Source organism: Ovis aries, chromosome 15 (genome assembly GCF_016772045.2).
Source record: "Ovis aries strain OAR_USU_Benz2616 breed Rambouillet chromosome 15, ARS-UI_Ramb_v3.0, whole genome shotgun sequence".
Classification (NCBI taxonomy): Eukaryota; Metazoa; Chordata; class Mammalia; order Artiodactyla; family Bovidae; genus Ovis; species Ovis aries.
The window spans coordinates 24,010,699-24,027,297 of NC_056068.1; the positions used below are offsets into that span (position 1 = coordinate 24,010,699).

The 16,599-nt window shown below is 38.7% G+C and overlaps 1 protein-coding gene across 2 annotated transcripts in view; it reads right to left on the reverse strand.

Moving 5' to 3' along the window:
- Positions 1 to 16,062, reverse strand: part of ZW10 (zw10 kinetochore protein) — a 35,976-nt gene extending 19,914 nt beyond the window's left edge. The window contains exons 1-7 of one of the 2 annotated variants that reach the window (XM_004016034.6): positions 15,890 to 16,062; positions 12,856 to 12,990; positions 8,168 to 8,269; positions 7,888 to 7,965; positions 7,574 to 7,733; positions 5,990 to 6,142; positions 5,375 to 5,566 (exon numbers count right to left, since the gene is read on the reverse strand). In XM_004016034.6, the coding sequence (XP_004016083.3) occupies positions 5,375 to 5,566; positions 5,990 to 6,142; positions 7,574 to 7,733; positions 7,888 to 7,965; positions 8,168 to 8,269; positions 12,856 to 12,990; positions 15,890 to 15,994 (925 nt within the window). In that variant the 5' untranslated portion in view covers positions 15,995 to 16,062. Of the gene's footprint in view, positions 1 to 5,374; positions 5,567 to 5,989; positions 6,143 to 7,573; positions 7,734 to 7,887; positions 7,966 to 8,167; positions 8,270 to 12,855; positions 12,991 to 15,825 lie in introns of both variants that reach the window. The other variant, XM_012095466.4, reaches the window with a different exon arrangement.
- Positions 16,063 to 16,599: the final 537 nt, after the last annotated feature.

Genomic DNA, 16,599 nt, shown 5'->3' on the forward strand with positions numbered 1-16,599 from the left:
ATTCTCCCAAATCAGGTGACCTTTTAAATATGAAATCTTTACAGTCTTTCAAATTTCTTCTACAACTATTTGTATGTTCAGAGTCTCTACCTGGTAAATTTTAGTAACTTATACTTTCTAGAAAATCAACACCACTAACGTTTCTAAAGAAAAAGGGTAATTTTCCGTCTCCATATCCACACGTTTCTCTGTCTCTCTGTGCCCAAGAAACCAATGTTAAAAGTCTGGTTTGTATTCTTCCTCCCTTACATTTATAACACACACTTGACAGAGATCAAACTGTGTCCCCCACAATTCATATGTCGAAGCCCTAATGTAACTGCATCTGGAGATAGGACTCACCTTTAAATAGGTCATAAGGATGGAGCCCTACCCTTAATCCACTATGGCTAGTATTCCTCTAAGAAAAGGAAAGACATCAGGGATGAGCATACAGAGAGGAAAGGCCATGTGAGGACAGTGAGAAGACTGTCTGCTAAGCAAGGAGTGAGGGCTCAGGAGAAACCAAATCTACTAACACTTTGATCTTGGACTTCCGGCCTCCTAAACTGTGAGAAAATAAATTTCCGCTTTTTAAGTCACACAGCCTGTGGTATTTTGTTATGGAAGCCCTAGTAAACTAATATAATACTCAAATAAGGGGCCACACTTCCATTTTTATTAAATGGGTTCATGCCATAGATTTTACACTTAACTTTTTATCCCTTAAAAATAGATCGTGGCCATCTCTGAGATATCTAGCTCTACTTCACTTCTTTTTAATAGCTGCACAGTACTGCAGTCATGAAATTAAAAGACGCTTACTCCTTGGAAGAAAAGTTATGACCAACCTAGATAGCATATTCAAAAGCAGAGATGTTACTTTGCCGACTAAGGTCCATCTAGTCAAGGCTATGGTTTTTCCTGTGGTCATGTATGGATGTGAGAGTTGGACTGTAAAGAAGGCTGAGCGCTGAAGAATTGATGCGTTTGAACTGTGGTGTTAGAGAAGACTCTTGAGAGTCCCTTGGACTGCAAGGAGATCCAACCAGTCCATTCTGAAGGAGATCAGCCCTGGGATTTCTTTGGAAGGAATGATGCTAAAGCTGAAACTCCAGTACTTTGGCCACCTCATGCGAAGAATTGACTCATTGGAAAAGACTCTGATGCTGGGAGGGATTGGGGGCAGGAGGAGAAGGGGACGACAGAGGATGAGATGGCTGGATGGCATCACTGACTCGATGGACGTGAGTCTGAGTGAACTCTGGGAGTTGGTGATGGACAGGGAGGCCGGGCATGCCGCAATTCATGGGGTTGCAAAGAGTTGGACACGACTGAGTGACTGAACTGAACTGAACTGAACTCCATACTATGGCTCAACTGTAAGTAATACAACCATTCTTCAGATGATACCCATTCCAGTATGCAAGTATATACAGTACTTACACATGCAAACATATATACTGTTGATATGACATCTGTAAGGAATTAAAGAGTGGGCTACCTGGGTCAAAGGGATGAATTCGTAGCATAACTATAGTGCTTCAGATTACTCACTAAGAAACACTCACAAAAGCAATGGAGGAGCCTACCTTTCCATTTTCTTACCAAAAGTGTCTTACACAGATCTCTGAATTTTGTCAACCTTAAGGGTGGAAATTTCTACTCTGATGGTGTGATTTCCATTCCACTATTAGGGAGATTGAGCCACACATATTTTTATGTTTATTAATAATTTGAACCTTTTCTTCCATAAATTGCCTATTCATATTTGTTACCCTTTTTCTGTTACTATGTTCTCTCTTTCTTTGGAAAAAATCTAAAAATCAACTCCTTGTCTGTCAAACGCACTGCAGATATTTTCTCCCAGTATAATATAATCTTTGTTTATGGTACTGTTTACCATACAGAATTTGACATTTATACGCAATCAAATTTGTCAATCATTTCCTTTATGTATTTGGAGCTTCCCGATAATATTTAAGTATTCTTGTGAATTTTCTTCCAACACTTTTATTGTTCTACTTTTTGCATATAAAGCTTTAATCCATCTGGAATGTATCTCTGAAGCACGAAGCAGGAATCTAACTTTGTCTCATTCCACATAGCCAGTTTTGCTAGCACTATTATTTAATAAACTGTCTACCCCACTAAACTAAAACGTGACTGGCCAAATGGTAAATTCTCTTTTATTCCTGGGTCTACTTCTGGACTCTTTTTCATTCCACTGAGCTTATGTCAAAAACATAGTTTTAATTATAAAATTCTCCAACTCCTGTTTTTCAAATCTTTACTGGCAAGTCTCATATTTTTTGATGTAAGCTCTAGAGTAATTCATTTGCCCAATTCAAAAAATATATAACAAGCAACTGATTGGAAATGTATTAAGTTTATATGTTATTTTGGAATGAGTTGACAATTTTTCGAGATTGTCTTCTAATCCATGATAGCCTCCCTTCCCTTTATGCCCTCAGTAAGTTTTATGCTTTCCTTTACATATATTCTTCCTATTAAATTTATCTTTGAGAGTTTAATAGATTATGTTGCCATTGTAAATAAGATATCTTTATATTTTATAACTGATTGTTGCTAGAGAGAAGAAATCTGATTTTCAAAGATTTATACTGTACCTAGACAACTTAGTAAATTTTTTACTAATTATAAAAGTTTTAGTAGTCTTTTGGTTTTTTAGGTATACAATTACATTATTTATAAGTAAATTCTTCTCTTTAATATTCATACTCATTTTCTCTTCTTTGCATCAGCCATAACAGCTAAAACAATGTTAACAAATATTAACGCCAGTGTGCATTCCTGACTTAAAACTGATTTTAATGGAAATAAATGGGGCTTTTTAAAAATGATCCCATATATTTAAGATTATTTCTTCTGGGCAGATTCCTAGAAGTTGAAATCTTGGTTTAAAGATACAAATATTTTAAGACTTTTTATATATTTTGCCAAATTATTTCCAAAAGAATTTTTTTATCCTCTTTTTAAAAATTTTTTTGCTGTTGGTACAATGATGCTTAGTAATAAAAAAAACTTGGAAGTAAAAAACACATATTTAAAAGATGAAAGGGGCATATAACCAAAGACAAACAGAAGAGAGAAGGTAAAAACCTTTATGAAGTTTCAGAATAACTAAGATGCAAAGAAAGTGGAAGGACTCCAAAAAGAACTAAGGCTACAAAGTATGATCCTTAGGTTATATTTAGGGGAAGAAGAAACCATTAAAAAAAAAAGCCCCATTTATTTCCATTAAAATCAGTTTTAAGTCAGGAATGCACACTGGCATTAATATTTGTTAACATTGTTTTAGGTGTTATGGCTGATGCAAAGAAGAGAAAATAAGTATGAAGGAAGGGAATATTAACTGAAAGATATTAGAGATGAGAAGAGAACCTAGCAACAGGGAGTTAGTTGTCTTCTGCTCTGAATATCCTAGGTACAAAGAAAACTTCCAAACACAGTGGATTGAGAACTTAAAGGACCAATGTCAACCTGAAAAGACATTCGAGTGTGCTCCTAGAGCACCCTCCAATCCAGCCCTATCTTAAGTTACCAGTACCATCACTGACTTAAGCTACAGGAAAACATGATTATCAAATTGGCATTCAACATGAAGTAGAAAGGATAGTTAACTCACGCAAACTTTTCTCAAGTAAAATCTAACAAAGATTAATGTTAACTGCCAAAAGCCAAGTGTAAGACAGGAAAGCAGCCATTGGCACTGAGTATGATGTGGGATTTCCTTTACATCAAGCTCAGTAAGTTAACTGTGTAGTAACAGCCTTTGGCTATACTAACAGAAACCTGAAACTGAGACTGAAGGAGTGAATAATCCTCCCGGACGAATCTGAATTGGTTCAGACTATCCCTACAATACTTTGTTCTGTTTTGAACACCATACTGTAATAAAAAGGACTATGGAAGAAATGGAATATATCCATAGAAGATCACTGAAGATAAGATCTAACATTATTTCATTAAAAAAAAAAGTAAAGATGGTGGTAAGATGTAGGGGACATAATAAGAGAGACTGGAAAGAATTTCAAAGACCAATTTCAAAGAATTAGACTTCTATACAGCTCCACATAGTAGAAACAGCATCAGTAAAGCAGATATTACAGCGCAATATATTTTGAATATATTTTTTAAACAACTACCTTAAAGATTCAATTTCCAAAAAGGGCATTTTGGCAAGAGTATTTAATACAGAAGAGACACAATTTTGAAAAACAAACAAATAAAAACTTGACAGTACTCAGAGCTATGCAGAGGTAGGATAGACTCTCAAAAGGTGCTCAGGCTTGTTGTGACCAGTTGATGGGAGTGTTAAGAGGAGAGTCAAGCATCAGAGATATCTGGATTGATTACCTTTCTAGTTCTTTCCAATCCTTGGACTCTTTGTTTACAATCTTTTGTTATATCTAATAAAAACAAGAGTACATTATCTCCCTAAGTAAAGGAACAAGAAGAAAACTACCTTTGATTTTTGCAGTTCATGCAAGTCTTAAAATTTTTTATTCTCTGCTATCAAAACTAGAAAGAATTCCTTGCTTTACATATAAATTATTTATATATAAATAAATAATGTCTATATGTATACAACTGAGTCACTTTGCTGTACAGTAGAGATTGGCACAAAACTGTAAATTAACTATACTTTAATAAAAAATAATAAAATATTTATATATAAATAAATTATGTGACTGCCAGGAAGGCTTACAAACAATAGTAGCATTTCTTTTATTTTTTCCACAGCAAGAGTGCTTAATTTGACTATTCAATATGACAACTGAGAAAACCAAAAAGAAGGTAAGTCAATAGACTAAAATGACACTATTATAATAAAAAAACAGAAATTTTACTTTTAATAGTGTGACAGCCAAAAAATGATTCAAGCAACACAGAAACTGGTTGTTTCAAGGGTGAATATATAAAGATCTAACCAGTAGGCTGAGTTGGAATGAATTCATGTTAAACTCAGTTTGTTTATATCAACTAGGTTGATGGGGATTTTCCCACTGAAATATGTAAAACAGCACTTAGTTCATTTCTGCTTTTCCTATAACTAATCAAAAGTCCCAAAATATGATGTCCCTAGAAGTCCTATGAGAGAAATGCATCCTAAAATCCAACTATATATTACAAACAAAGAATATGGGGTACCACTGATGACCTTACCTGTCAACACTAGGCAGAGAAGGAAAACAAAATAGAGCAAGAAATAGAAAGGTAACTACTTTTTTCCCAAGACATAATTTACTCACCTCCATCCTCCATTCACTCAGAATGGCGGCATTTTTATCCACTTTTTAAAATAATATTTACTTTCAAAAACCACATCAACTTTTCCAAAATATGAAAGCATGGCCTTGGGAATACATACCTAGAAGTTGTTTCTGGACCACTTCCAGTACCAGTCTGATCTTGGCAAAAACTTCAGATGGTGATGGATGTTCCAAGTCAGTCATCACAGATTCAAAACGAATGATAGTGATGTTAGGTTGGCTTTCTATCACGGCAAGAAGCGATGGGCAAGATGCCAGAGGCTTAAGGATATACTTCAGCAGCATTTGACCTGAAAGTTATATGGACACTCATAAAAAAAAATCACTGAAGACACTTGAGAAAAAAAAAAGATCTTTGAGCCTAACAACAAAAAAACATATACCAGGACATTCCACAACAGCCATATGCACTGCAAGTTTTTCCACTGAAGGTTCCCAGATTGTTTACAGATTTTTATTTAAATTATTAAAAAATAAAAAACACCAGCAGCTAGTTTGAGAAAAAAAGAGACAGAAAAGAAAAAAAGAAAGGAGCTAAGCCCTTAATGAAGAGGGTAATATTTATAACAATTCTACTTAATGAATCATAAAGCCAAACCTTATGATCCATCATCAATATCATTCAGAGAATATTTGTTAATTTTTCCTGTCATTCCTTTAACATTGGACTTTCTGAAAATGTCATGTAAATGAAACAAAGTAGGATGTCTTACCAAATGACTTAAGCTTGGTATGTAGCTCTCCAAGAAGAGAAAATGCCAAGAGGACAGAACTGATTGGTGGCACGGGGTTCTTCTCTTCTTTCTGAGATTGTTCGGTGCATAAATGAAGCTCTGTTTGCAGGCAAGATTCCAAGTTGCTGATATCTATGGAGAAGGGAAAAAATATCAGCTGTCTTAGCAATACAAGATGTTCCCATTTCTATTCCTGAGAGCCCACTGTCTACCAAGAGTCCTAAAAACGTGGTTTTAGTACAAAACACTTCCAATGCAAGCAAGTACGAATTACTGCATACAAATCCTTGGCATCACTTTAAAACAAGAAATTACTTCTTTTGGTATGCTCAAAGAATCACACTGAGTGCAAAAGATGATGTACCTACAATAACTGCATATTAAATATGTGTTGAGAACAGATAAACAACAAGGTCCTACTGTACAGCACAGGGAACTATATGTAATATCCTATGATAAATCATAACAGAAAAGAAAATTTTAAAATGTGTGTGTGTGTATGTATAACTGCATCACTTTGCTGTCCAGAGGAAATTAACATACCACTGTAAATCAACTATACCTCAACAACAAAAAATATATTGAATGACTGAATGAAGGCAAAGAATAAAAAGTGAGATCCTAGTTTCAGTTAAGGCCTCCTCTTCTATGTTCCCTCTTATGAAGGAAAGAGAACAGCCTGCCAAACAAGTTTAACAAGAAGGGTGTGTTACAACAAAGAACTGCCATCTTCTCTTAATTTTATAATCTGCTTGGAAATAGAATCTAAAACTTCTGGATGATTTCCTTGAACACACATGGGGTGTGTGTGAGGGGGCAGAGTGTCTATGTACATACATACATATATACTGTATTTGAAGGCCAAAGCGGATAAGGGGAAGGAAGAAAGGGGAGACTCTGAGGTTTCCTCTGAAACAGACTAAATTTCAAGATTAAATGTTGGAAAATATACTGGATTTAATGGCATGTCTTTCAATATACCCTCAGAGATTTTACTTTGTATAAACAAGATACAAAACAGAGTTCACACCCAGAGGTGGGCAGAGGGGCTGAGAGCCAAGTAGTATAAATAAAAGCCAGGGCCAGAGTTATCCCATTTCTCATGATTCTGTCACCGATTTTCCCCAAGGACTGAAAAAATCGGATCAAACTCCTATCCCATTGATCCCCTGTTTTCCTTAGCAAGAGAGAGAAAGGTCGAACAGCTCCTTTAAGCTTTTTAGAAAAGATAAACTGTTGGGATGAGGGCTCTGGGAATGACACACTCTACAGTGGAGTGGAACTGGGGGCTTAAAGTGCTTCCACCTCCTCTAGCACACCCTCACCTCACAGACCCCTCCCAACCATCCCCCCCCTTCTCTGCTCCTTCCTAGAGAGAAGTGTGAAGGAAGTAACAGGCATTTTGGTTCTAACAGCATTCTGCTTAAATGAGAACTCAATATAGAACTGGGAGATTAATAAATGAAGCCGTCTTCTCTCCCAATATAAAATATTTGGAATACACTCTGAAGCCAAACTGGTTCAGGCAGATCAAGCAAAGCAGTTCACTGAGGTCAGCATCACCTTTCGATGGTGGGAACTTCCATACAATTAGCCTCTGCCACTCTTCTCCAAGGTGATAAAGTATGTTCTGTTTCTGTATTGTAAGCTCCATGCTGAGAGATTTCAATATTTTTAAGTCAAAGCATTTTCTGGATTTCAATAACTTCAAGCATTTCTGGGCCTGGCAGTGAAATGGAATCACTGGTAAACATTTCATCTGTACTCTAGGCAGTTTGAACATATTTGTATAACAATAAGGAATACACGTGACACAAAATTTTACTTAAAACAAGAGTAGCATTACTTGTTCATGCTTTAGAGAAAGTCTTTAATACCTCTTCTAGATGCTGAGCAGCAGAAACATACTTCTTTCCTGCTAATGCACAATTATATTCCTCAAGAGCAGTAGAAAACTGAAAAGATAAGTATAGTTATTAGGTATTTTATCTGATACATCTTATTGTTTCAAGTCTGTCTGCTTGTTTGTTTTTAAAATATGAAAAAAATAGCACATAGTCAAGGGATACTCATTAAACGATAAGACCAATTGGAAAAAAAAAAAAAAAAACACTTTCTCACCACCAAAGCACTAAAGTTTGGTTTGAATTTACTGACCTCTTGTAGCTGTCTAAGCAAACAGAGGACTACTGAGTCTCTTTCCAACTGTTGCTTTAAGTCTGTAAATTCAGCAGTTGATACATGGAGATCCCGGCGGACCTAATTCACAATATCAAAGACAAGTACTTTTTAGCTATGCTATACCTAAGAAATAAAACACTTATTATAATCAATAAGCCTTATTAGCTGAATATAACTCATGATTAAATTTAAATGCTGGTTAAGAATGGAATAAAAATCACAGAATGTAGTAGGAAGAGACCTGAAGTGGTCCAAATGGCCCAAATCCTTGTCTTATTCAGAAACACCCATTGTCATCAACATAATATACTCTTGTCAGCAACGAGTCTTAGTTTAAGCAGTTACCTCACATCAGAGAACTCACCCACCTGGATTACTAGAAGGGTATCCCCATGGCCAAGCGACAATTCACTCTAGAGTTGAACAGTTCTAACCAATAGGAAGACTTTCTTAGGTTAAGTGAGGATCCACCTCCTATTCTGTCCCACCTTTTCAGGGACTTTGCACTATCAATTACTTCCTCTTTTCTCTATCTTTTACCTCTTACTAATTCATTCTTCATTCATGAATTACATAGTGATTCAATATCTACTAGAGGATGGCTCCTCCTATCAGATTTAAATATGTTAAAAGTTCCCCCATCTTTAAGAAAAAAATATCAATCAAACCCTGTTGCTATGTCTAAAGCATGTATCACTAGTACTTAACCATTCATGAGTACACTGTTATTCTCCTTCCCCTAGCTCTATGACACCAATTTCTACTCATTTTTCTCCTAGTTCTTTGGCCATTTCTTTTTATTTTCTTTTAGGACCTTCATTTTCCCTCTGATCACTTCACACATACTGATATTCCTTTCTCCCTGGCCCTCTCATTACTCTGAACCAGTGGTTCTCAAAAAATTAAACATTTTTTGCTCACCCCCATCCAGGGACATTTGGCAATGTCTAGAGACATTTTGGCTTGTCACAAGTGAGCGAGCTCTACTGGCATCTAGTGAGTAGAGGCCAGGGATACTCAACATCTAAACATCTTACAATGTACAGGATCGCCCCCCACAACAAAGAATAATATCCAGCCCCAATCTAGGCATTCAACAGTGCCTAGATTGAAAAACCCTCCTCTATATACTCTCTCCATTCTCATAGTTTCAATTTCTAAGTGCAGCTCTCTCAAGTCCACATCATTTCCCTAAAATCCAAGTATGTATATGGAGGGGGTGATGTGCAAACTATCCTCTGAAGTCCACGCTCTCATAGGAACAGCATGTGGCTACCCAACTACACTATCTGTTTTCACTGTCCCTCTCAGTCAGGTGTGACCATGTGACTAAGATCCCACCAGTGGAATATAAGCTGAAGTGATGTCTACCATTTCCAAATCTGGGTCTTAAGAAAACAGATGCGTCTTCTCTATACCCTCTATTTTCTCTGAACCTCCAGATATCACTGGACATGGGGAGAGACCAACTGCAACCACATAAACAACAACAAAATTCTAACACAGTGCTTCTTAAACTATAACATGCATATATACATATTGCTTGGTGAATCTTATTAAAATGCAGCTTCAAATTCAGTAGGCCTGAGATGGGGTCTGAGATCCTCCGTGCCCACCAAACCACCAAAAGCTGCCAGTTCCACTGCTCTACAGACTGTTGGAAGACAATTTTTTAGGATTTTCTCACATTTCAGCACCATCTTGCAAGCGAAGCAATGCACTGTCTTTTGTTCTGAACTATCTTTTGAAAAATGTTTGTGTAGTAAACAAACATTTGAAAAACAGAAATAGTATTTTCCTTCATGACAGAAGTCCAGCATGCTTACTACCCATTAGAATTCGTTTACGCTCTCTAAGCTGAGGAGTTTTCTTCTATCATGCAGCCCACTGCACACTGCCCTGTAGAAACTGGGGCTCTGGGTGCTGTGCAAAAACGTTCATCCACTGGCTACTACTGTAGGGAACAGACTATCCACCACAGTTCTTGACTCAGAATGCACTAGAACAGCCAGGCCCTGGGTTGTAGAATCAGCCTGCTAGCCTGGAGACCATGATTAAAAAATATGTATCTTGTTTGAGCCTTTGCATTTCAAGTTTCTGGCCCTGCCCCATCTTTCTTCACAATAGTCTAGCCTCCATCTTCATACAAGCCAACTGTGCAGCTCCATTTGGATCTCATATAGGCAGCCCATATTTAAACTCAACCAAAACCTACTCCTCCTCAAGATTCTCTATTTCAATGGATGGCACATCAATAACCTAGTTCCAGTTACCGGTGACTCCTCCATCTTTAACTCGTCACATCAGCAACTCCCAAAGAGCCTATATCTTTTGAAAGTCCCCAGGATTCATCCACTTTTCTCTATGCCCACTGCCACTGACTATGGTGAAGGTCGCAGCCTGTCTTGCCTGATTACTTTAACTGCCTCCTGATGTTTCAACTGCCTTCTCATTTCCCAGTCTCTTTTCCCTCAAGTCTTTTCTTCAAACTGCAAGCAGAATGGGATTCCTAAAAATCAAATCTGATGTCACTCCCCTACTTAAACTCCTCTATGGCTTCTATAGGGCAATCAAGAAAATCCTTACTGCTTAAACTGATACACATGGTTCTGGCTTACCTTTTAAATCTCATCTCCTGGCCCCTCCCACCACACTCTATAAACATCTGTCATATGGAATACGGGCAGCTTTCCAAAAGTGGTATCTCTCCACTACCTCCGTGTTTGCACCATGCTGTCCCCCATGCCTACCTAAACATTTCTCCTTCTTCTTTTGCTTAATTACCTATCACTTCAGACTTTGGTTTGGACCCCAATTCGTACAGGAAGACACCTTTAGCAACATCTCCTCTCTTTAACTGAATTATTCCTATTTAGTGTGTATCACATTATTTTATTCCTCTATAGCACGCATGAGATTCACATTTTGAAATAAAAAACTATCTAGTTCACCAACTACCATAGTATCTGGCACGTTACAGATGCTCAGTAAATATACCAAATGACTGAATAAACCCTTTAGTCCACCTATTGAATCGAATTCCCCCTCTCTAGTCATAAATTTCAATCTTTTTCTCAAATGATAAGACTCCAAATATTGAAAGTGTTTCTCACAGCTAAATACCCTCAGTTTCTTCACTGTTCTTCAGATGGTATGGTGGTCAGGTCTGGACCCTCTCGTCAAGACCAGTCATCTTTAAAAATACAACAATCAGAACTGACTAAATTTTGGCCAGTCATAATTGGCCAGGAAAACGTACATAGTCCATTACTCTCTTGTTCCAGATACTTCATTTCTAATAACACAGTCTATGATTGCACTACTGACTTATTTGTCTGACAATACCCTTTGAATATATTATTTGAATGGTGCCAGAGTTGCAGAGTAATGGATTTATTTCTATTAAAACCTCTAACCAGAATGACAGGTAAACTCATTGTTAAATAGATTTTCCAAATAGCTAGTGGTTTCCCCACTTGCGATTCAAGTTTTATACAGAACTTTTAAAAACACATCTGTTCCCTTTCCTTCTTTAGGAACTGTCACACAGAGAAGAGACCTGATGTCTTTCCTTTAGGACCTTGAGAATATCTCAATATCTTAATTTTGGATATCAATGAACCCTGAGTGAAAATTTAGAAATAGATGGACAAGACACCTACTCAATTTAAACCTCTAATATCACCTTGATTTTTTTCAACTGCTTATTTTTCCTAAAAGAAAACTGTAAGGGAAAAATCCTGGGGAGAGAATGTATATGAAAAGTGTAATTTTTAAATTATGAAGTAATATTCCTGTTTCAACACTGGCTTACTCCTTTGTGATGAAAGTACTCTGGCAAACATGGTGAACATTCTTAAAAACTGCCAGACTTTCCATAAGAAGTACAGTAAGCACTAGCCCCATAAAGTATAAAGTGGCACAGTACAAGATGGGCAGAGATTCCCTGCATGTCCAAGGAAAGTGGCCTTATGACAGGAAGTAGAGTGGTTGTGACTGGCAATCCAAGTCAATTTTCCACAAGAAAGCCAAAAGACCAAGATTGTGCTGAAGCTTTAATATGCTGAGGCCAGCTGCAGATATAAGAGAATGCGTGCCGTTAAGAGATAAAAGCACTTTAAAGTAGGAGATGATAAGTGACAAGGCCAAATGACTCACATATATGCTTCATCTGTTTTTATTATGAAGACATTCAAATCTTGAGACTATTTTTTTTTTAATTTATAAAGTGAACTAAAATGCAAGAAATTATTAGTATAGCTTAAAATTTTTTACCATAAAAAAGAAATTATATATAGTTTTGGAAAACATTTGTATTTTAAAACTGGAAGTTACCTTAAGGTCATCTAATTCAACTTCGATTCACCAATAAGGAAAGTGAGGTCTTTAAAAGTTGTATTAAGGCCTTTCTGGTGGTGGCTTCCCTGGTGGACTTCCCTGCAGTGGCTAAGAGGGCCAAAGCAGGGGGCCAGGATTCAATCCTTGGTCAGGGAACTAGATCCCACATGCCATAATTAAGACCTGGTGCAGACAAATAAATAAATAACTTTTCTTTTTTTAAAAAAATGAAGATTTTTTAAAAAGTTGTAAACTGAGTTGTCTTTGGAATCAGGAAACTGAACTTTCTCCCTACAAACCTATCCCACGTAACAAACTATTCTTACCTCACTCTCTATCCTAGATTTCAGCAAGCCAATGTCATCAGATAGCTTATCCACTTGGGTAACCAGGTCCTGTGCGCTCTGCATGCTAGGCAGGAATTCGCTGTACTTCTTGCTGATCATACTGCACACCTCGCCCTATTATACAAGAAAAAAGTTACAATGAGATGAGTAGGGAACTCTTAAAATATATAGCTCGTCTTCTGTTAGGTATCTTCCAAGTCAGGGCCTTTTTGCCAGTTACTCATACCCATTCACTTTCCCTCCAAGCCAATGGGTTTCTCTGAAAAAAACATTTCTCCTACCGTTAAGAGTCCCATAACACAAGGGTACAAGAAGACAATGATCAACAAATCCCAACAGTGCCCAAGAATTGTACAAACACTGAAAAAGAGAAAGGCAGAGTCAGAAATTCTCATTTTGAATCAAATCAGTTCAGACTATAGTCACTCATTTTAATCATATATCTAATAGGAAAAAAAGTAAATGAATAAATTAAGACCATAATCTGTATACCTCAATTGATTTATGAATTTCTATTTTCTTGCTTATAAAATTACAAGACCTAATCTTAAATAATTCAGGCTTCCCAGGTGGCACTAGTGGTAAAGGATCCTCCTGCCAATGCAGGAGACACAAGAGACACAGGTTTGATCCCTGGCTTGGGAAGATCCCCTAGAGTAGGAAATAGCAGCCTGCTCTAGTATTCTCACCTGGAGAATTCCCCAGACAAAGGAGCCTAGCAGGCTACAGTCCACGGGGCTATGGAGTTGGACACAATAGAGTGACTGAGCACACACAATCTTAAAACCCTAAGTTGATCTGAGTTCCATTATTTCCTTTAATGCAAAATAATTTAATAAATTATTGACTATTTTTCACTGAATTAGTCAATGTTTGGGAGACAAGAATAAACGATGCTTATGTGCATGCTCAGTTGCTCAGTCATGTCTGACTCTTTTGAACCCCACAGAACGTAAACCACCAGGCTCTTCTGTCCATGGGATTTTTCTGGCAAGAATACTGGAGTGAGTTGCCATTTCATCCTCCCGGGGAGCTTCACAATCCAGGCATCGAACCCACGTTTCCTGTGTCTCCTGAACTGCAGGCAGATTCTTCACCACTGAACCAAGGAAATTATGCTTGTCCCAAATAAATTCCTTTTAGGTAGGAAAGATAGTATACACCTACGTAATCAGAATACAGAAATACAATATAACAAGAGTTCAGGCACTCCAGAAGCACAACTGAGAAACAAAGCACCTCTGCCTGGGGGTAAATGGGGATATTTTTCATACACGAAACTACATTTGAGATGGAACTTGAAGAATGAGTAGAAATACTAACAGGTAAAATATGGAGAGATGGCAACATAAATAAAATCTGGGAACTAGGGGAAAAGTGGGTCTGCTTGGAGAATAGAAAGTAATTCTCATCTGTCTGGATGGAAAATAAACTGGAGAAAGGCAAGCTAGTTCCAGAACAGGGAGGAGCCTGTAGCTTAACAGTCGGTCCTCCTTCCATTGTATAAAAAAGCAATGAAAAATCCTAAAGCCATATTCCAGGAGATGCCAGTGACACGAATACTTAACACTTAGGAAATCATTTTAGTAAAATAAAACCATTTTTGTGCCTTTATGGTTCAGTGCCAAACTTGCTCTCTTAAATCCACAGGGTACACATCTTTTTAAGGTGTTTAAAAAGTTGGCTTAAAGCTCAACATTCAGAAAACGAAGATCATGGCATCGGTCCCATCACTTCATGGGAAATAGATGGGGAAACAGTAGAGACACTGTTAGACTTTATTTTTTTGGGCTCCAAAATCACTGCAGATGGTGATTGCAGCCGTGAAATTAAAAGATGCTTACTCTTTGGAAGAAAAGTTATGACCAACCTAGACAGCATATTCAAAAGCAGAGACGTTACTTTGCCAACTAAGGTCCGTCTAGTCAAGGCTATGGTTTTTCCTGTGGTCATGTATGGATGTGAGAGTTGGACTGTGAAGAAGGCTGAGCGCCGAAGAATTGATGCTTTTGAACTGTGGTGTTGGAGAAGACTCTTGAGGGTCCCTTGGACTGCAAGGAGATCCAACCAATCCATTCTGAAGGAGATCAACCTTGGGATTTCTTTGGAAGGAATGATGCTAAAGCTGAAACTCCAGTACTTTGGCCACCTGATGCGAAGAGTTGACTCATTGGAAAAGACTCTGATGCTGGGAGAGATTGGGGGCAGGAGGAGAAGGGGACGACTCAGAATGAGATGGCTGGATGGCATCACAGACTCAATGGATGTGAGTCTGAGTGAACTCCGGGAGATGGTGATGGACAGGGAGGCCTGGCGTGCTGCGATTCATGGGGTCACAAAGAGTTGGACACAACTGAGCAACTGAACTGAACTGAACTGAAGAAAGCAACAAGGATGTGGCAAGTAACAAACGTAAGGCAATGACAGTAGTACAAAGTGAAACTGCGTGTGGTTAGGTGCCTTTTGTTTTTGTATCAATTGCAAGACAGCAAGATCCAAAGAAGTGCTATTCACGTGTTTTATAACACTCGGCATAGTCTCAAAGGCCTGGGGGTGAAGAGAGTTGAGTTTAATGAAGTCCTGATACGTTTTTAATGACAAAAATTCAGGGAGGAGAACGGTACAACCCTCCCAAAGCTATCACATTCATCCACGAATCATACAGAGGAGGAAACTACACACCGAAGAGGGGTGGGGTGACGCTGCCCTCGTTTCTATCCAGCTGCTATCCCCCGCGCCCTAGACGCCTCGGGCTTCCAGTCCCAGATTCCCTGCTCTGCTGGTCTCCACCGCCTTCCCCTCGTCCCCCTATCCCATACCTCCCCAGCCTAACCCCACTCCCAATACTGCCCCAGCCACCGCCTCTTCCCACCGTCCCAGCCTCCTCGGCTCCGCAGTCCCAGTCCCAGGCTGGGCTCCCCTCTAAGCCCCTTTCTCACCCCCACATACTTGCACCCACTCTGGCTCCTCCCTCCGTCCCTTTACAGTCAGCCGCCAGCTGCTCCGGCTTCACCTTGATTTCTTCCACCCGCTGGGTCAGGCGACTGATCCGAGTGCCCAAATCCTCCTTCTCCAGCCTCCCGGAGTGTGCCAGGACTTCCGTCACGAACGAAGCCATCGCCACCACAAGAACCAAAACTGACAGGGTCACTCACAGCCAGCGCGGCAGCTCCAGTCCCGCCGGCTGCCTTGGCGCGCGGCCTGCCGGGAAACGGAGTCTCGCGGGGCCCAGATCCCCTCACGAAAAGCGATGGCTGCACTACAGCTCCCAGCAGGCACCGCGGCTATCCTGACGGTGACTTTCCACGGTGTCCCGTAGTTGGCAAACTGTGCGTAGACGCGTTTACTAGCTCCTTTTGAAATCGTTGGTCTTTTCCCGCCGGTTTTTCACTAGAAGTGAGATGGTTTTATTTAATAACCAGTCCCAAGTGAACCTTTCTCGATTGCAAAACGCTTTCCTGTGAAATATACGTAGCCTGAAGACCCAAGGAGCCCATCTTGATCTTTTTTCGTTAAGTATTCATTCTCATGGACTGCAGTGACCATCAGAATTTCTGTGAATGGTACTCTCTGCAGTTGTGCAAGGACGTGGCATCACCTCATAAATAAAAGTATGCCCATAATCGCACTCCTTTCATATTGCATAGTTTATATGTATGTATGTTTATTTATTTATTTATGAGTGTGTGTGTGCGTGCTAAATCGCTTCAGCCCTGTCGGACT